Consider the following 20,841-nt stretch of genomic DNA (forward strand, 5'->3'; position numbering starts at 1 on the left):
GAAATTATGAAACCATTATCACAACATTGACTTCAAATCGGTTTGGGACGATATATCAATATATCGCCCAGCCCTACAAGGCTCCTTTTCCAGACTGATTACAGTCAGGGCAAGAGTAGCTAGGGTCCTAACCATACACTCAAGACATCCAGTCCATGCATGAATGAGATCGAGAAAAAGAAGTTATCTATGTTGGTGTCTTCCTAGCAGAGGCCAGCCAACACCCTTCAGGCCAAGGAGGCTGGGGAAATCTCCCTGTCAGGCATCTATCTCCTCCATTATGCATTATTGCTCCCAAGTAGCCTTGAAACTAATAAGACTGGATGAAGAATTACTCCCACATACTGTCACAGAAAGCCTGATTCAGATTTAACAAGGTCAAGTTTTTACCCGTGAGATGCCTTGAAAAACTAATGAGTTTGGTGAAGTACGTCCTTTATATTATCTCAGGGCACACCAGCGCCTCGTTGCAGAAGGGAATGGAGTTATAATTAAAACAAGGGCGGAGGTGTTTTTTTTTAGCAACAGGGGAACGTACTCCTGAATGTAAAGCTAAGCACCTCGGCGCATTACAGACTTTATCCGTTTCCTTATTCATCTCCTCTAATCCGGCATAAACCCGCACACAGCAGAATGGTATCTGGCACAGCATCACTGGAGTTCGAAGAACAGGAAAGCCGTGGTAATATCTCTGCCGCCTCCCCCATCCCCCGGGATAAAAGGCAGGGCCAGGAAAGTAAATTATGGGATGGCAGGAGGACAGCTGATATAGTACTCGCTCTCAGAAAGTTTGCATGCACTTTCATTTTGCACTTTCTGCTGTGGCATTGGTGTAATAAAGGGACAGCCAAGGAAATGCCTGGAAGATGTTGCTGGACTCTGATTCCCATCAGCCCCAACCTGCATGGCTTATAGTCAGGGATGATGGGAGTTGTAGTCCAGCAAACACTAGTAGGGGGGAACACTACATTGGCTATCCCCCACCAACTAAATACACTCATTTTGTAAGTTCAGGGTGCGGGGCAGTACCGCAGCAGCACGCTTCATCCTACTGTGGGAACATGTGTTGACATGCGTGCATGAATGGATAGGCAAAAGTTACAGACGTACCAGCAAATGCACATAGTGGGCTGCTGAAACGCCACCCTCAAATGCACTGTGGGAATATGTACTACAGTGGTACCTCGGGTTAAGAACTTAATTCTTTCCGGAGGTCCGTTCTTAACCTGAAACTATTCTTAACCTGATGTACCACTTTAGCTAATGGGGCCTCCCGCTGCTGCTGCTGCGCCGCTGCTGCACGATTTCTGTTCTCATCCTGAAGCAAAGTTCTTAACCTGAAGTACTATTTCTGGGTTAGCAGAGTCTGTAACCTGAAGCATCTGTAACCCGAGGTACCACTGTACTGCCCAAGGTGAAACACAAGCCTTAAGAGATAGAAATGCGGGGGCGAAACATGTTATTGTACAGTAAACAGGCAGATGCAGAAATATGTCCCAAGAGAAGCATCACAAGAAATAACTTTTAATACCCATTTTTGTGCTGCATGCAGTTATTGCTTACTGTTCTCCCATGCTATGCACACATGTTTACATACTCAAAATTTAAATTTACTTTTTTTTACCAGTAGGGAGCAAAATAGATGGGTAGCATTCTAAATGTTTAAAATCTTTGCATTTACGGGACTCTCAGAACTTCCACTTCTGACCATTCATCCCATCTGACGTAAGAATCTGGAAGCAGCATTCATATGGACCACAATGTCTAATTGACCAGCTGGCCTTTTCTTAGTACAGGGCAGGGAAAGCAGGGGAATGCTTCAAGAATATGATGAATTTATCTTTTACAGCAGCAACAGGTACTAATCATGACTGGTTTTGACAAAAGCTGAAACAGGAAAATGGAAAGTGCGCCATCATGTGGCAGAAAAGTGAGACGACAACCCAAAAGCAACCTCATATTGAACATTTACTGAACACAGAAGCCAGGCTAGGACAGAGAAAATACTCTCCTTCGCCAGACCCTGCAGGGCCTTTTCCTTTTCTGTCAGCTACAAAGAGGGAAGAAAGCGGAGCTAAACCAGCAGGAAAAAATGTGCCTCCTGCCATTTCATGCACATAAATCTAGCCCTTCCTGGCAACTCTATAAACAAAAACCTTTCCCATTGCTTTATTTTTCTGCAGAAAGTTTTGTATTTGTAAGTTCATTCCTAGCAGCAATCAAGAATTTCAGACAGAGGGTTTTCACAGCCCCTGCCTAAAAATTATGAGAATCATTACTGGGACTTTCTGCATGCAAGGAGGATGTACTGCCACTGCTAAGATAAAGGTAAATGAACCCTGGACGGTTAAGTCCAGTCTAAGGCGACTCTGGGGTTGCGGTGCTCATCTTACTTTTCAGGCCGAGGGAGCCAGCGTTTGTCCACAGACAGCTTTCTGGGTCATGTGGCCAGCATGACTAAACCACTTCTGGCGCAATAGGACGGAAGCCTGCGTGCACAGAAACGCCGTTTACCTTCCCGCCAGAGTGGTACCTATTTATCTACTTGCACTGGTATGCTTTCGAACTGCTAGGTTGGCAGGAGCTGGGACAGAGCAACGGGAGCTCACCCTGTCGCGGGGAATTCAAACAGCCGACCTTTTGATCGGCAAGCCCAAGAGGCTGTGGTTTAGACCACAGCACCACCCACGTCCCTTGTGCCACTGAGCTACAGCTACGGCTGTTTCCCATAACAGCACAAAATGGGGAGCCTTGTTTAAATGCATGAGGCAGGTTGTCTGAACTCCTCTAATAAGCTTCTGTGCAGATTTCATATAAATGCTATTTGCGTTAATATACTGTGAGCATTCTTAGAAGGACCCATTGCACTGCTGTGGGAATCTTTTGAGGTTGCAGAATCGTCCCTCAGCCCCTCAGCACACCTGAGATGTCCTTCGTGCCAGGTGATGTCAACTATATTATCAGACCAACTGCTCCCAGGGACAGAAAGAATCAGGAGAATAATTGTTCTTGTTTTTTAAGAGGCATTTTATAAGTAATAAAGATTATTATTCATAATAAGGGACGACTGAAAATTTAGAAGTTGGTTCTCTCTGTGTTAACTGAATAGTGCTTACTAACAGGAGCACTTCAAGCAAACAATGTAGGAATTTTATCAGGCGCTAAAATCTGGCAGGAAGAAACCTTGAATTGAATTGAATACAGGAACCAGCAGAATTCTAACAAGCGCTGATGAAACCACAGGTAATGGGAGGGTTCTGATTTTTCAGATGGGAAACAAGAGGCATGGAGAATATTAAGCGACTTCCCTTGAGGGTACGAAAATGAGTCACTGGCAGAACCAGAATGAGGACAAAGTCAAAAGGGACGTCAACCTGATCTGCGAGACGAGCAACAATTCAACTGTCACATTTATTCATGCAAGGATACGTGAGAATTAGAATGCTTCTAAACAAGATTAAGATTAAGACTAAGAGTAAGAATAAGCCTTTTATAACTTAGCCACACAGGGCAGTACAATCATACCTTGGAAGTCGAATGGAATCTGTTTCGGAAGTCCGTTCAACTTCCAAAACGTTCAGAAACCAAAGTGTGGCTTCCGATTGGCTGCAGGAAGCTAAATTTGTTGTTAGCCGCCCTGAGCCCAGTTTTTGAACCAGGAAGGACGGGGTATAAATTATATTATTATTATTATTATTATTATTATTATTATTATTATTATTTAGTTGCCCCACCAATAGAAGCCAGTGCAAGGAGTTCTGATAGTTGCGGACAACCATGGGAGCATAGAAAGGAAGGCAGCGAACAAATTTCATAAATGACAATAATAATTGTGCAACAGGGCTTCCGCAATTCCTCTTCCCCCATGCACCACCCACAAATCCACTCTGGGGGGTCGGGATACCCCCGAGAACAGCCCACCGGGGACGGGGGACAGGCAGCAATCTTTCCATCAAGCAGAAACACTTGTGCAGACGGAACAATTTTCAAAGCACAACATTATTTTCCTCCCTTTGGGTCTGTTCGGTAGGCATCAACATTTGCACAGACTGCTGCAGTTAAAAATACCGGATCATGGCTGGGGTGGGGTGGGGAGAGGGGGAGAGACCCTGGTATGCCCCCCCTTCTGGAAGGATTTACACAAAGGGCAGTGACTAACACGGGGAGGGCTAGAGATGCGTAATATTTACATAAAGGAATCTTCAGACTGAACACACACACGTCAGCTGTGTTTTCAGTTAATTTGTTCCAGCTGGTTCGGCTTCTTAAATCTTGCTGTCTTCCTCTTGGAAACTGGGGTGGTGGCAGGGTGGGTCGTTGCTATTATTTAGTCATTTTCACACAAAGCTAAATATATTATTTGTGTGTGTGTGTAAGTAATATATATACAAACACAACACACAGATACAGAGACACACACAAAGAGCGTAGTTGACTCAAAGCAAGGAGTCCAACAACAGTTTTTGACATTCCCCCTCACGCTATTATTAACAGAAGCATTTTCTTTTATTTCAATAGGCTTTTCACGTGTTATTCTGTGGCTTGTTGGTTTGTTTTTTTAAAAAAAATGTGATTGGCTGCTGGTTCGGATAGTATTGTTTTTTATTTTTTAAAAAAAATAATATTTATTAAAAGTTTAAGGATTACAGAAAGAAGTAAAAAAAAGAGAAAAAGTAAACAATACAAATCAATACATTACAATACATAAAAAAACAACACAGTACATCAAAACAAAAACAAAAGCAAAAACAATTAAAAACACATCCAATATTTCCATATCTTTGTCTTTCATTAACTTGTTTCATCGACCTCCTCACACCTCCCTTTTTTGTGTTCTAGTTATTATTTCCGCAAATCCTTTCCATCTTTCACTGTTTCCTGTCATTTAATTGTCTTAATTTATTTTAACCTTATCTTACCATTAAAACCCTAAAACTTATTTATACTTAACTCCTTATAACATTTCTACTAAAGCCGTATAATTTCATTCCAACATTTTTCTAACACTCATTAATTTTACAATATTTCTCTAAATAAATTTTAAACTTTTTTCCAATCTTCTTCCACCGTCTCTTCTCCCTGGTCTCGGATTCTGTCAGTCCTTTCTATCAATTCCATATGGTCCATCAACCTGGTGATCTTCTGCCCGAGGCTCTTAACTCTTTTCCATGTCCCTTCTGCAGATCTTCTTCATATTTATACATGCACTTTACTTTATCTTCTGCTGATCTTGTTCTTAATTTCCTTCCTTTGGCGCTGAGGAGTAGATCTCGGGGAAACTCCAACCTAACAATGTCTTTATTCCTTCTCGACAGGTCAGCCCATTCTCCATAGTCAGAACTAAAGTCCAAAAGATATTTCAGAGCGTGTTTCAAAATCCCTCCGAAGCTAAAGGCCCCCACAACTCCAATCTCCCCCTGACCCAAATCCAGATCCCAAAAGCCAGAACATCCCTGCATAAGGGGATCTATCCAACTTTCCTTCTCCAATCCAAGCAGGACTCCATCCCTCCAAATCTGGCTTTCTCTAAATTCAATCGTAAAAGGCAACAGCTTATATTCATCAAATTGCCTCTGTAAGGCTGGGGCTCTCTCCACTTGTGTTACTTAAGGTTCAACAACAGCTTTCTCCCTCGTCTTCTCCACAGCTTGCCATGTCAAAGCAGATTCCTGAATCGATTCCTGAGTAGTTTCTGTACAGGTATTCACTTTTTGTCCCAAATCAGTCATTTTTTGTCCCAAATTATCAATTTTAATAATCATCACATCCGTCTTCTCATGAAGCTGTTCCAATAAAGCACTTGTCTTGCAAAATGCAATCACTAAGGCTTCTTCTGTCGACATTCTTGTCCAAGGTCAATCTCTGATTCTCACGGTCTTTAATCTCTGCAGCTGGAAAAATTCCCCAGCTCCACTCCTGCAACAGTTTCAAAAGCTCCCTCTAGAGGAAACAATTTCTATTTGTATCCGTCCTTTTAAACGCAGATCCAGCAACAAAGTTAGTTTCGATTTTCAGTTACTTTTGCTCCTTTTTAAGTGCAAAAGGAAACAATGGAAACAATATATTTCTCTTATTTAACTATCTGTCAACATACGTTTTATTCACAGTCAATGAACTTTCCCAAAACGTCGATCTTACTGGCAGCCGTTCCCAGGTTCAAAACGGTGGTAATTTATCTTTCTTCACTCTCTCTCCTGCAGGCTTAGGCGATCTAAAATCCCCCCCCCCTTCTCCTGCTTCCAAGGGGGGTTTAGTAATTTTAACCGATGGAGATTTAATCCTTTACATAAGGCTTTCCAAGACTTTAGCTTGCAACGTCTTTGCTTCAATCTATTTACAAAAGAGGAAGGCGGCCTTCCTGTTTGAAACCTTCCCGTTTCGGTGCCAAATTAAGATGTTTAAAGATCCAATTTTCCGTTCTACTCACGGGTAGTTGTTTAAAGTCCAATTGTCCACAGGAAAAAGTCAGCGCTCTCCGGTAACAGCAATGCGGCTTCACTCCGTGAAAGAAGCAGTCGATTCGAAGCACCGCACCGCTCACCCCACGTCGCTCCGGATCCGGATAGTATTGTTTTTTAATCGCTGCAGCTTAATCGATTTATTTTTTGTAATTTACTGTATTGTGTATCTTATGGACGTGGACTGCTTCAAATTCTCAAAGATCAGAAGGGTGCAAACTATCTTAAATAGTAATCCACATCAGCAACACCCCCCCCAAAAAAAAGAGCAACAAAAGGGGTTTATTCAAGGCAAGGGGGGAAAGTTGTGCAACATATTTGCCACGGAAATGAACAAATGTTTTTCATGGCACACAACTTTAATCCTTGCTAAGTATCTAAACCACTGAGCCTAGGGCTTGCTGATCAGAAGGTTGGCGGTTCGAATCTCCACGACGGGGTGTGCTCCCGTTGCTCGGTCCCTGCTCCTGCCAACCTAGCAGTTCGAAAGCACGTCAAAGTGCAAGTAGATAAATAGGTACCACTCCGGCAGGAAGGTAAACGAGTGTTTCCGTGTGCTGCTCTGGTTCGCCAGAAGCGACTTAGTCATGCTGGCCACATGACCTGGAAAAACTGTCTGTGGACAAACGTCGGCTCCCTTGGCCAGTAAAGTGAGATGAGCGCTGCAACCCCAGAATCGTCTGCGACTGGACCTAACGGTCAGGGGTCCCTTTACCTTTACCTTTAAGGCCTCTATGTAAATGTTGTCCGATCCTGACTGAGACAGCAAACTCTCTTTCCAAATTGACTGAATCAGCACCTCTGCAGCTTTAAGTGTGAATCATTCACACTCCAAACAAACAAACATTTAAATCCGTTTTCAAATGGGTTGTTAATAATACAACTGCCATAGTGGACCTCCTCTGCAGGAACAACTCCGGCTCAGGCTGGGATCCTAAATACTGTACCACTTTACTGGGGAGTAAGCCAATGGGTACAGTGGGACTTACTGCCAATTGTCCTGAGCCGCTCTCCCAGCTGAGACTCAATTGTACTTGCTTTTAACTGTTTTTTGCCAAGACCTTTAACGTTTTACTTCGTGCTGTTTTGTAAACTGCTTAAAGGCTTTCTTGCAATCAAACGGTAGATGGTTTTTTAAAAACAAAACTTAATAATGTTCCTTATGGGGAAAAGGAAAACAAAGCAGACTGCAGTATTAACATATTTAGGGTGACGCTCTAGTCATGTTCCTGGAAATAAATCATGTTAAACTCAGTAGAACTTCCTTCCGAGTCTAGGATTGTGAATGCTGCGAGGCTTGCAGCCCTAAACAACCAAAACTTTTTATTTTATTTGGGGTGGGGGAAGTTTAAAATGGGGCTATTAGGTTCGTTTTCATTCTCTGGCGTCTAATTGTAACAGGGTCTGAAACAGAAAATATGAAAAAGGAAGCCTCTGTTTCTGACAGCAAATAGTGGAGTTGCTTGCTTAAAAATAAAATTTGCTTGCACTTCGTATACCTAAATGAAAAACTTAAGGCTTTGACAATATGGAAATGCATTTGAATTTAAACTGGTTGATTAATCAATTAAGAAGCAGGCGACACGTCAGTTCAACTACTAACTTGGGCACACAGTTCTAAAATAAAATGTTTAAATCCAGTGCTTTGCCCCCCCCCCCCGCTAGAAAAATAGGTGCCCATAACTGCCTCAAGTACCCCCTGAAAAAAAGCACTGCTTAAATTTTTAAATTTAAAAGTGACTTGGATTCTTCCACGTCCAAGGAGATTAACTTTGGCAAGGGCTCCCTCTAGTGCTCTACCATAATATATCGTTTCCACTTTCTTTGTTGTTGTTGTTTAGTCGTGTCCGACTCTTCGTGACCCCATGGACCAGAGCACGCCAGGCACTTCTGTCTTCCACTGCCTCCCGCAGTTTGGTCAGACTCAAGTTGGTAGCTTTGAGAACACTGTCCAACCATCTCGTCCTCTGTCGTCCCCTTCTCCTTGTGCCCTCCATCTTTCCCAACATCAGGGTCTTCTCCAGGGAGTCTTCTCTTCTCATGAGGTGGCCAAAGTATTGGAGCCTCAGCTTCAGGATCTGTCCTTCTAGTGAGCACTCAGGGCTCACTCCTTCAATATGGATAGGTTTGATCTTCTTGCAGTCCATGGGACTCTCAAGAGTCTCCTCCAGCACCATATTTCAAAAGCATCAATTCTTCGGCGATCAGCCTTCTTTATGGTCCAGCTCTCACTTCCATACATCACTACTGGGAAAACCATAGCTTTAACTAGACGGACCTTTGTTGGCAAGGTGATGTCTCTGCTTTTTAAGATGCTGTCTAGGTTTGTCATTGCTTTTCTCCCAAGAAGCAGGTGTCTTTTAATTTTGTGACTGCTGTCACCATCTGCAGTGATCATGGAGCCCAAGAAAGTAAAATCTCTCACTGCCTCCATTTCTTCCCCTTCTATTTGCCAGGAGGTGATGGGCCCAGTAGCCATGATCTTTGTTTTTTTGATGTTGAGCTTCAGACCATATTTTGCGCTCTCCTCTTTCACCCTCATTAAAAGGTTCTTTAATTCCTCCTCACTTTCTGCCATCAATGTTGTGTCATCTGCATATAGGAGGTTGTTGATATTTCTTCCGGCAATCTTAATTCCCTTTCTTTACCTCCTCTCAAAACGCACAGATACACTTACAGTAATTTTAAAGAAAAAAGAATATCTGCCCACAGCTTCTTTACCTTGCCTCGAAATGTACAGAAACTTTTATTAGACTCTATTAATTTGGTTGACCAAATTAATGGAGTACGCGGAGATGGACAAGTTGACTGGGCAGATAAGAGATCAAAGAAAACAAAAATTTAAGACTGGAACATATTCAAACGATATTTGAAAGACTATCACGGGGAAATTGAAATTTTGACTGGTTTAGAATAACTTCTGTCAGAAATTACTAAAATATAGTGGAAAAACAGGAAAACAAACTCATAGACGTGTTAAGAGAGGCATTCAAATAAGTAAAACATAGGGCCCAAGTAAGAAGGGGAGGGAAGTCAAGTATAAAAGGAATGCGAATGAATCAAGCAATTAAGCACAAATTTTTGTTTATGTTTTCTTTATTATTATTTAGAAATACATGTTTAGCCACAGGAGAACTGAGATGCTATAATGTGATTCTATGAATGTAAATTAAAAGAAACCAATAGTAAAGATGATTTGCAAAAAAGAAAGGAACTTTTATTATCCATTCATATTTATCGATTTGCAGCAGTTCTTTCCTGCCCTTTACTCAAAAAGGCTCTTGTCAGGGAACTGACATCGGAGCGAGAGGCGAAGGGGAGGCTCCTAGATGATGCTGGAGAAGGACCCAGCAGCAGGGGGAGAAACAGCTCAGTTGAGGGGGAAGCATTTAAGCGCAACACCAGGGATAAAGGTGAGCAGATGGGGGAATCGGAGAGAGGGCTCCAGGACTCTTCACTGGAACTCAGTGAGGAGGGGACAGGTCCTCCGCTACCCACGCCCTCCCTGCGCAGAAGACTCCCGCGCAGTGAGAGGAGGAGGAGACTGGGTGTCAAACAACTTTTATGTTGGAAGAGGTTCAAGAAACGCCCACTGACGGATTCTGCCAGCGACTGAGGCAGTCACAATTAGAAAGGGCTGTGCAGTCAGAAAGGTTTAACAAGGCAAATTAGCCTAGAGAGGCACCAGTTTACGCACGAGTAACTCATACTCATCACAGCTCTGAAAAGTTATTTCCGTTCTAAGATGGTCCCCTCTTCTCAGACTCACATTATTAGTGGAGTAGATGAATGGAAAAGAATGCCAAAATATGTCACATCGGGCAAAAACCACCCCTTTGGTTTCAGATAGTACATAGAAAGGAGAGTCTAAAAGGTCCGGGAGACCAGGGTGGATAAAAATCAATTATTTTTTAAATTAATTTATTTTAAATCTTTTTTTTAAAATTTAAATCAGATTTTTAAAATAAAATGCTTTTGGAGGAAAAAAATCTTTCTAAAGGTACTTTTCTATTTAAGTTACATTATAGTCAAAAGGCTATTCCATCAGGAAATAAGGATTTGTTTTAAGTTTTTCATGTCTAAGTTTTGTTTTTGTTTTTTAAAAAAATGTTTAACCACATCAGTTAACAAACATGGAAACATATGCTATAATGTTATTGTTTTAGTTAAATAAATTGTTTAAATTGTTATTAAGGAAATGATCCTTCCAATAAAAAGTACAGCAGAAAAGTTGTCCAAATATAAGTTAACTTATTAAGCCTCACAATAATTTCATAATTATCTGTCTGTGTATTTCTAATGGCATAACCAAATCAGTAATTTTTGATATAACTGTAAAAAGTACTCTGAAAATCTATTATTCCAAAAATGGAACCTTCATCTGGTTGTAAATATTAAGATTATACCAGCAAGAATGAGTCTTTCTGTTTGTTTGTTTTTAAAAAAGGACTTAAATCAAGTCTTACCGACTAGTAATATAAATCATGATTTAACCGTGATTTAAATCGATTTGATTTAAATCAAATCCACTCTGCGGGAGACTAATTTTCACTGACCTACGATGGCTCATTTAGCAGAAGTAACTCTAGAAGTGTACCTTGGAAGTCGAACAGAATCTGTTCCGGAAGTCCGTTCGACTTCCAAAGCACAACTTCCGATTGGCTGCAGAAAGCTCCTTCAGCCAATTGGAAGCCGCGGAAGCACTGTCAGATGTTCGGCTTCCGAAAGAACGTTTGAAAACCAGAACACTCACTTCCGGTTTTCGATCGTTCGTGAGCCGGAACATTCGACTCCCAAGGCGTTCATGAGCCGAGGTACGACTGTCCTTGATTCTGACCAACCCCTGTGACTTTCAGCAGTCGGACTCACCTCTGCCTCTTGGCCTCCCTCCTCCCACTCTCCTGCTTCAGCTTCTGCCTCTGATTCCAGACTTCTCTCTGCCGCACACTCTCCCCGCTCACGAAGCCCTGTGACCTCTTCAGCTTCCGACGCCTCCTCCTCCCCATCTTCTTCCTCTGATCGATCGTCACCATCCCACCACCAATGCCAAGGCTCTGAGCCGTCTTCCCTTGGGGTCTCCCCAGCTGGTTTCTCCCACCATTTCTCCGCGTCCAACCAGACCACAGCGTAAGCCAAGCACAAGTCTTTATCAGAGTTAAAGGGCACGTTCCAGCCAGGCAAAAATGCTCAAGGAAGATGTGAATCAAAGTCCATGGCTTGGGGAAAGGCTTGGAGGACTGCGTTCAGGCCCAACTTAAGGTTGGGCTATCCTACAAGTTTCCCACAGGCATAATATCCTCTCCTGCTGTTGTTTACCAGGAACTCTAACCCTGGGGTTAACATCCAGCCATCCCGACCAACTCCCATTGATAGCCAAACTGTCCCAGTACGATGCACATTAGGGAAACTGTGTACAGTGGTACCTTGGTTCTCAAACGCCTCTGTATTCGAACAACTTGGAACCCAAACACTGCAAACCCAGAAGTGTTCCATTCTGCGAACTTTTTTTGGAAGCTGAACGCTTCCGATTTGAGTGCCACGCTTCCGTTTTGAGTGTTACGCTGAGGTCTGTCTGTTTTTGCTATTTATTTTGAGTTTTTATTTTTGCGGCTCTTTTAGTTTTGTTTTTGTGACTGTGTGGAACCCAGTTCAGCTACTGATGGATTGATTGTGTGACTGCAGTACATTGTTTATTGCTTTCATTTTATGGATCATTGGTCTTGTTAGTAAAATTCATGTTAAATTGCTGTTTTAAGGGTTATTTTTAAAAGTCTGAAACCGATTCATCCATTTTGCATTACTTTCTATGGGAAAGTGCACCTTGGTTTTGGAACAGACTTCCGGAACAGAGTACGTTTGAGAACCAAGGTACCACTGTAGGATGTTTTCATGCCCTGGCAAACCCTCCCTGGGGAGGTCCCCAAAACCTCCATAGAGAGTCTCCCCTCTCCATCTGGGGGTCCACTGACAGCTAGTCAAAAGCACACAAGCCTAATCTGAGCACACAGTGACAGTCAGTTTTGTGCATCCAGCATTCTGACTTTTCAATGCAAGTGGGCATCTTTCTACACAATGACTAACCCTTAGAAGCTTAAATGCCAATGCCCAGTGAAAAACAGTTATTTTGAACATAGAAACACCAGGGAGAGCTACATCAGAACGAAGGCTGGGCGATATATTCATATATCATCCAAAACCAGTTTGAAGTCCATATGGCGATATCGGTTTCAAAAAAATTTCACCTGGCAATATATCATGAATCATGGTGTGTGTTTGGGCTGGGCGATATATTGTCGAAAACCGATCTGAAGTCCTTATCACGATATTGGTTTCATAATTTTTGACTTGGCAATATATCGCAAATTATGATGCGTGTGTGCTATGCAAAAACCGCAATGTGGGGGAAACTGTGACGCCAGCCAATGCCTCTACAAAGCTGCATCCTTTTTTCAGATGTTTGCGATGTTTAGCTGGTGGTGTATAGCGCAATGTTGAAAACCCGGTATCGCCCAGCCTTAATCAGAACTGAGCTTGCATTTTGCAGCACAAAAGAAGCCACATTCCTGATCACATTTATGTCTGGTTCTGATTTGTCATTCAAAATGCAATTCACAATGCAGGGGGGAGAATTTACGTGTCAGGATGGAACACTACGACTTCTTTGAAGTGCACTTTAACAAAGCTAAACAGCTACTGCTGTTTGGAGGCCCTGAACATTTATCCAGGGCCCCATTTGCATTCTAACACTCAACTAAAGCTTTATAATCATAGAATCTTCGAGTTGGAAGGGACCCAAGGGTCATCTAGTCCAACCCACCGCAATGCAGGAACCTCAACTACAGCATCCATGACAAATGGCCATCCAACCTCTGCTTAAAAACCTCCAAGGAAGGTGATTCCACAACCTCCCAAGGGAGTCTGTTCCACTGCTGAACAGCTCTTACTGTCAAAGTTTTTTTTGAACGTTTAGTCTGAATCTCCTTTCCTGCAACTTGAAGCCACTGGTCTGAGTCCTACCTTCCAGCGCAGAAGAAAACAAGCTTGCTCATCTTCCATATGAGAGCCCTTCAAATATTTGAAGATGGCTTTCTTATCTCCTCTCAGTCTCCTCTTTTCCAGGCTAAACATACCCAGCTCCTTCAACCGTTCCTCATAAGGCTTAGTTTCCAGACCCTTGATCATCTTGGCTGCCCTCATCTGCACACATTCCAGCTTGTCAACATCCTTCTTAAATTGTGGTGCCCAGAATTGGACACAGTATTCCAGATGTGGTCTGACCAAGGTACAATATAATAATAATAATAATAATAATAATAATTTTATTATTTATACCCCGCCCACCTGGCTGGGTTTCTTCTTTAAAGAAAATAAAGCGACAGCACAAATAACAGCCACTCCAAAAACACAAAACAAACCCACAACTCACTTTTACTTTCCACAAGGTCCAGAGCAACAGTTGTAGCGATGTCCATTCCGGTACTTATGTTGGACTGGCAGGTTTTCAGAGACGAAAGGCAGGCATCCACAGCGCTGAAGGAGACCACAGAGCGCCCAGACATTGTGGACGTGTTTCCTGAAAAAATATAACGTATGTTTTTACAGTTCTGACACTGTGCCACTGTGCAATGCACATTCACGCACACATTTTCCCGTCTCTCGGAAGGAAGGGCTGCCTAGTCGATCTCATTTATAGTCGGTCTAATTTGAGCCAAACAAACTCTCATCTCTTCCTCAACACAAAGAAACCTCTCCCTTTTCCCATCTTTCCTATTTGTCAGTCGAAAATCCCTGTTCACAACAATACGTCGTGCAGAACTGTGTAGAAGAATAGCCCACGACCTTGAATACCTATCCGTATTCCGCAAATTAAAAAATAATAATTTTATACTGCACTATCCTCAACATTTGAAGTTTAGGGGCCAAATGGCTTCTTAAACCAAGGTTGCAGTCGCCAAAACGCTATGTCTAATTGCCATTTTGAGGCAAGAGGGCTCTCAAATCGTATTTTTCATGGACTGAAAAATAAAAATGTGATTGATCTGGTTAGGGCAGATGACAACCTTGAGCTAGGTTAAAATCTGAGAACCTGAAGAAGCAAACTTGATCTGGGGACAGTCCACATAAATATTGGCCTATTCTGACCTCTTTTTCTTAAGGAGGCCGATTTTACCTCTTTTTCTTAACTGTGCTCAGGCTGCACAGTTCTAAAAATCATTTTGGTGTTTATATATATGTGTGTGTGTGTACACATAAATTTCTACAGTGCTGATTACACGCAGTTAGAAGTATTGTAAAAAGAAGGCCAGCTTCCCCAATAAATACATAAAAGGAGAATCTCTGTAAAGCAAAAACAACAACAAAACCAAACCACCCAAGATTCAATCCTGCCTTCAGGGCCTAAACTCAGAACTGTGATTCCAAGGGTCTAGAATCCAAGCAGCAAAGCAGTAACAAACATGAGCACGTGGAAACTTGTGGAAAAGTCGTGGTTTATAAAGCAGGCCGACAAACAACAAATAAATAAATTCCTCCCCGCCCTCCCGTCCCTTCAAACTACCACCCACAACTTGTTGCCACGCATTTAGGTTCTATCAGTGGCGTAGCGTGGGGGGTGCAGGCCGAACCGGGCGCAACATCGGGGGGCGCGCTCGCACTCGCAGCTCTCTGCCCCTACCTGGCTCACTCACTCTCTCTCTCACTGCAGTGCTGGCTGTGCGAATCCGATCCGAGCCGCTGGGTCGCCGCCCACTGTGGAGGGGGTGGGTGCCAGGCGTGCGGTGCGGAGAGAGAGCGAGGGACTATCTGGGGGAGGGACAGTGCAGCGGCCGCCCAGCGCAGCGCTGAGCGCGGGAGAGAACCACACCAGACCAGAGGTCAGGCAGCAGCAAGAAGAAGCTGGCAGTGGTGGCAGGTTAGGGGTTAGGGGGCGCAAATTACTTGCCTTGCCCCAGGTTAGGGGGCGCAAATTACTTGCCTTGCCCCGGGTGCTGACAACCCACGCTACGCCGCTGGGTTCTATAGGGGGAAGAGGGCCAAGAAGACTCCTGAAGGCCAGCCTGCGCTCCCACGGCTTCTCCACCTCCTGGGCAGAACTGCCGGACTGCAAGCTCCTCAGGGCAGGGAACTTAATAATAATAATAATAATAATAATAATAACGTTTATTATTATTTATACCCCGCCCACCTGCCTGGGTTTCCCCAGCCACTTGCAGCATATCTAAGAACAATAAAATACCATAGAACAGCATTATCACAATAAAAATAATAGAACAAAAATTGCGCCGCGCAAAATCTGTCCTCTTGGAAGGCACGTTCCCACCCCTCTCTCTTTATACTTTAAAAACAAATAAATGTCTTTATACCTTATTTAATAAGTTTTAAAAGACGGCGATTACAAATGACTGGAGATACACACCCACTCCGCTCCCTTGACTCTCTCCTCCCCTTTAGTTCCTGAGAAAGAGGAGGCGGGCAGGACGCATCCTCCTCCCACTTTTTTTCCCCCTTTTCCTTTTTTGCGAAGTTGCCTTGCGAAGATCACTTCTTTTTTCTTATTTTATTCTTAATTTATTCTTATTTTTTGAATCCCTCGGCCGACCCCCCCGCTTGCCTGGCGCAGAGATCCCCGGGGTTGTGGGTGTGGGGAGAGGTGGGGCAGCGGCGGGAAACGCGCGTCTCATCATCAGCCGGCGCCTGTTCACATGACCCGGGAAACCCTCATGTGATGCGAGGCAGGGAGGAAGGCTTTGCAGCGCCGACTGCGTTTGGCAGCTGCAAGCTCCTTTGCTTGCCGCCTCGCGTTTCCGGGATCCTGATCCTCTCTCCCTTTTCCGCCCCAAGGGCTGGTCGACCCGGGTCGTTGCTGCTGCTTGCGAAAGACCTGCTGGCCTCTGCAAAATAACGGGGCTGCAGAAGAAGAAGAGCCGCCGCCGCTGCCTCCCTTTGCAAAGATCCCATCTGCAAGCCGTGTAAGTGCAGGGGGCCCTGGGGGTAAACAATGGTTGTTTGCGGGGGGGGGGTTAACGAGGCTCTAATTATAGGGTCGCTGCCCCCGCGACGACTCTCACTTTCCGCTGCAAAGGCTCCCGTGTTTGGAACAGGAAACCCGGGGGCAGTTTCTCCCAAAAGCATTGCTGTCCCGTGCAAATGCAGGCTTTGCAAAATTCTCCCCTTCCAAAAACAAACACAAACTAGGTTATAGAATCATGGAATAGGTGGTGTGGCTGTTCTGCCTTTTTATAAAATGCATGCAGTGTTAGGAGAGGCCTGGTTAAAGAGGAACGTTTTTGCCCAGCGCCTAAAGATAATTATTACATTGGTGCCTCTAGTTACGTACTTAATTCGTTCCGGAGGTCTGTTCTTAACCTGAAACTGTTCTGAACCTGAAGCACCACTTTAGCTAATGGGGCTTCCTGCTGCTGCCGCCGCCGCACCACCAGAACACAATTTCTGTTCTCATCTTGAAGCAAAGTTCTTAACCCGAGGTACTTTTTCTGGGTTAGCAGAGTCTGTAAGCTGAAGTGTATGTAACCCGAGGTAAAGGGACCCCTGACCATTAGGTCCAGTTGTGACCAACTCTGGGGTTGTGGTGCTCATCTCACTTTATTGGCCAAGGGAGCCGGCGTACAGCTTCCGGGTCATGTGGCCAGCATGACTAAGCCGCTTCTGGAGAACTAGAGCAGCGCACGGAAACGCCCTTTACCTTCCCGCCAGAGCGGTACCTATTTATCTACTTGCACTTTGACATGCTTTTGAACTGCTAGGTTGGCAGGAGCAGGGACCGAGCAACGGGAGCTCACCCCGTTGCGGGGTTTCGAACCGCCGACCTTCTGATCGGCCAGCCCTAGGCTTTATGGTTTAACCCACAGTGCCACCCGCGTCCCTAAACCCGAGGTACCACTGTATTATTATTCAGTGCTTTTTTTCCTGGGGGTACGCAGGAGTATGCGTACCCCTAAACATTTTTTGAATCTAAGTTTGGCCTCATTGAGGGGCAGTATTTCAATATGAGTAGGAAAATGAGAGTACCCCTAAACCTATTTTTTTAAGGGAGGGAAAAGCACTGTTATTATTTATTGAATTTATATACCGCCCTATAACCCAGTGGTCTCGGGGCAGCTCACAGAACAAAATCAAAATATAAAACCACAAAATATAGTATCAAAATAAAAACAACAACCCAATAAACAGCCCTCCCTCACAAACCCCACATTTTAAAAAGGCATAGGGTGTCAATCAAATCAATCAAAGCCCTAGTTATAAAGGAACGTTTTTGCCTGGCGCCTAAAGGTGTGTAATAATAATAATAATAATAATAATAAATTTATTATTTATACTCTACCCATCTGGCTGGGCTTCCCCAGCCACTCTGGGCAGCTTCCAACAGAATATTAAAATACAGTAGTCTGTTAAACATTAAAACCTTCCCTAAACAGGGTTGCCTTCAGATGTCTTCCAAAAGTCTGGTAGTTGTTGTTCTCTTTGACATCTGGTGGGAGGGTGTTCCACAGGGTAGGTGCCACTACCGAGAAGGCCCTCTGCCTGGTTCCCTGTAACTTGGCTTCTCACAGCTAGGGAACCACCAGAAGGCCCTCGGCGCTGGACCTCAGTGTCCGGGCAGAACGATGGGGGTGGAGACGCTCCTTCAGGTATACTGGACCGAGGCCGTTTAGGGCTTTCAAGGTCAGCACCAGCACTTTGAATTGTGCTTGGAAGCATACTGGGAGCCAATGTAGACTTCCCTGGGGAGAGCATTCCACAAATGGGGAGCCGCTGCAGAGAAGACCTGTTGCCACCCTCCGGACCTCTCTTATTAAAATTATGAAAAAATATTTTATTATTTGTATGCCACCCATCTGACTGGGTTGAGCCAGCCGCTCTGGGCGGCTCCCATCAGAATAGTAAAAACATGGCAAAACGTCAGACCTTAAACAGTTCCTAAACAGGGCTGCCTTCAGATGAAGGCAGCAGGCAAACTGAGGAGAGCATCGCACAAGTGGGGAGCCACTGCAGAAAAGGCCGGTTCTCATGTTGCTGCTCTCTGGACCTCTCGTGTAAGGGGCACGCGAAGAAAGGCCTCAGAGGATGGTCGCAGGGTCGAGTTCAGTTTATATGAGGAGAGGCAGACCTTGAGGTATTGTGATTCTGAGCCGTTTAAGGCTTTATGGGTCAAAAGCAGCACTTTCCATTTTCAAATAGCTCTTACTGTCAGAAAGTTCTTCCTGATATTTAATCAGAATCTCCTTTCTAGTAATTTGTAGCCATGGGTTCGAGTCCTGTCCTCCAGAGCAGGAGAAATTATGTGCGTGCGTGCATGCAATGTGTGGTGTATACAGTCATACCTCGGGTTACAGACGCTTCAGGTTGTATTTATTCGGGTCGTGGACCGCTGAAACCTGGAAGTACCAGAACGGGTTACTTCCGGGTTTTGGTGGTCGCGCATGCGCCGAATCGCAACCCGCACGTGCGCAGACGCGGGTTGCAAATGTGCATCCCGCACAAATCACGTTCGCAACCCAAGTGTCCATTGTATATGTATGTATATATATATATGTGTATATATGTGTGTGTGTACACACGCATATAGATAGATAGATAGATAGTTGTTGTTGTTCCGAGTGTTTCTTGCAACTTGAAAAGACTTTTTTCTTTCATTTTCCTTGTGAGTGTAACTGTGGGTCCATGTTTTACCCCTCCTGAAATAAAGCTTGGAAGTGCTGTTGTGAAAAGCAAAGTAAGAGGAAGAGCTTCAAAATGGCGCTAAGAAATAAATCTTTTATCAAATATAGTTCTTGTAAAAGGCTAAGAAGGCCAACGTATTTTTAGTTTGGGGCATTTATTCTCCCTCTTTTCCTTCCTAAGCCCTGCTGGATAAAATTTACTATAAAACATATTTATAACCCGCTTCTAAAGAGACATTCTTAACACAGCAGTTTTTTAAAGAAAGAAAAATGTTGGGGGGGCGCTAATAGCAACTCGTGGGCTGCCAATTCTTTATCTGTTTTATCCAATGGGCTGCATTTCATTTTAGGCAGGTATCCTCAACTTATTTTTCAGAGAAGAATGTGCTGTTGTTGCTGGTCTGACTTAAGAAAAAGGTGTTTTGTTCATGCTGTGAAACCCTATTCCAGGGTGTTGAGAAAAACATATTTTAAGAACAGGCTTGTAATTAAAAAAAATGTGTTGGGTAGCGGAATGGGAGCACATCATAAACTGAGAAATGATGAATATGCAATGTCAAATATGTTCAGTGGTTGCTGTTTTTCAGGTACATTAATGGAGCTCTCATCAATGCATCTTCCTTCAGATAACTTAAAAGAATGAAAGTACAAACTTGGGTTGAAAAGATACTTTTGGAAGAATCATACTGTTCTTCGCCATGGTGGACTTCCTAGCGGAAAATAATCACTGTGGGCAGGCCATTCTCAGAATTGTCTCTTGTGGAAATGCTATCATTGCTGAACTGTTGAGACTCTCCGAGTTCGTTCCGGGTGTTTTTCGGCTCAGAAACAAGGCTGATCAGCAGAAATATGGCGATATTATATTTGATTTCAGCTATTTCAAGGTAAGAAATACCTTTCCCACCCTGACCTGGCCACAGTGATCCATGCGACGGTCACCTCCAGGCTTGATTATTGTAACTCGCTCTACGCGGGGCTGCCCTTGAAGCTGACCCAGAAACTCCAGCGGGTGCAGAATGCCGCGGCGAGGCTCCTTACGAGGTCCTTGCTGTGGGATCACATTCATCCAGTGCTTTACCAACTGCACTGGCTCCCGGTGGAGTACAGGGTCAGGTTTAAGGTGCTGGTTTTGACCTTTAAAGCCCTATGTGGCCTAGGACCCACATACCTATGTGACCGCCTCTCCTGGTATGCCCCATGGAGGACCTTAAGGTCCACAAATGACAACACTGTGGAGGTCCCAGGTCACAAGGTGGTTAGATTGGTCTCAACTAGGCCCGAAAAAGACCCAATATGGAGGCTAAATGGCCAAAATATTGGGAAATACTAGAAAAGGATGGAGACAAATGGAAATTGCAGAGTCTAGAGAAAATGAAAGACAAAGTGCGAGATTGGTTACATTACGCTCAGATCAAAGAAGTTTTTAAAAATGATAAGAAATTAGGGTTCCAGGTGGAGAAATCGAAACTAGAAACAGAATTGTTAGAACCAAAGATTAAGGTACTTTCAAGGATGTATAACTTGCTGTTGAAATGGAATACACAAGACGAAACGGTTAAATCGGCTATGATAAGGTGGGCACAGGATATTGGGCATAATATCATGTTTGAGGACTGGGAGAGGTTGTGGAGTAATGGATTGAAATTTACTGCATGTAACGCCCTGAAAGAAAATGTAATGAAAATGATCTATAGATGGTATAT

General features: G+C 43.8%; 2 protein-coding genes across 4 annotated transcripts in view; one reads left to right on the forward strand and one right to left on the reverse strand.

Moving 5' to 3' along the window:
- NSMCE2 (NSE2 (MMS21) homolog, SMC5-SMC6 complex SUMO ligase) overlaps positions 1-16,043 on the reverse strand; it is a 203,322-nt gene extending 187,279 nt beyond the window's left edge. Inside the window, exons 1-2 of one of the 3 annotated variants that reach the window (XM_081012855.1) lie at positions 15,821-16,043; positions 13,885-14,031 (exon numbers count right to left, since the gene is read on the reverse strand). In XM_081012855.1, the coding sequence (XP_080868981.1) occupies positions 13,885-14,017 (133 nt within the window). In that variant the 5' untranslated portion in view covers positions 14,018-14,031; positions 15,821-16,043. Of the gene's footprint in view, positions 1-13,884; positions 14,034-15,820 lie in introns of those variants that run through there. The other 2 variants (XM_081012856.1, XM_081012857.1) reach the window with 2 other exon arrangements.
- A 184-nt stretch (positions 16,044-16,227) lies between these two features.
- WASHC5 (WASH complex subunit 5) overlaps positions 16,228-20,841 on the forward strand; it is a 55,949-nt gene continuing 51,335 nt past the window's right edge. Inside the window, exons 1-2 of the mRNA XM_081012501.1 lie at positions 16,228-16,426; positions 19,726-20,022. Coding sequence (XP_080868627.1) covers positions 19,837-20,022 — 186 coding nt within the window. The 5' untranslated portion in view covers positions 16,228-16,426; positions 19,726-19,836. The remainder of the gene's footprint in view (positions 16,427-19,725; positions 20,023-20,841) is intronic.

Source organism: Podarcis pityusensis (assembly GCF_964106645.2).
Source record: "Podarcis pityusensis genome assembly, chromosome: 7".
NCBI lineage: Eukaryota > Metazoa > Chordata > Lepidosauria > Squamata > Lacertidae > Podarcis > Podarcis pityusensis.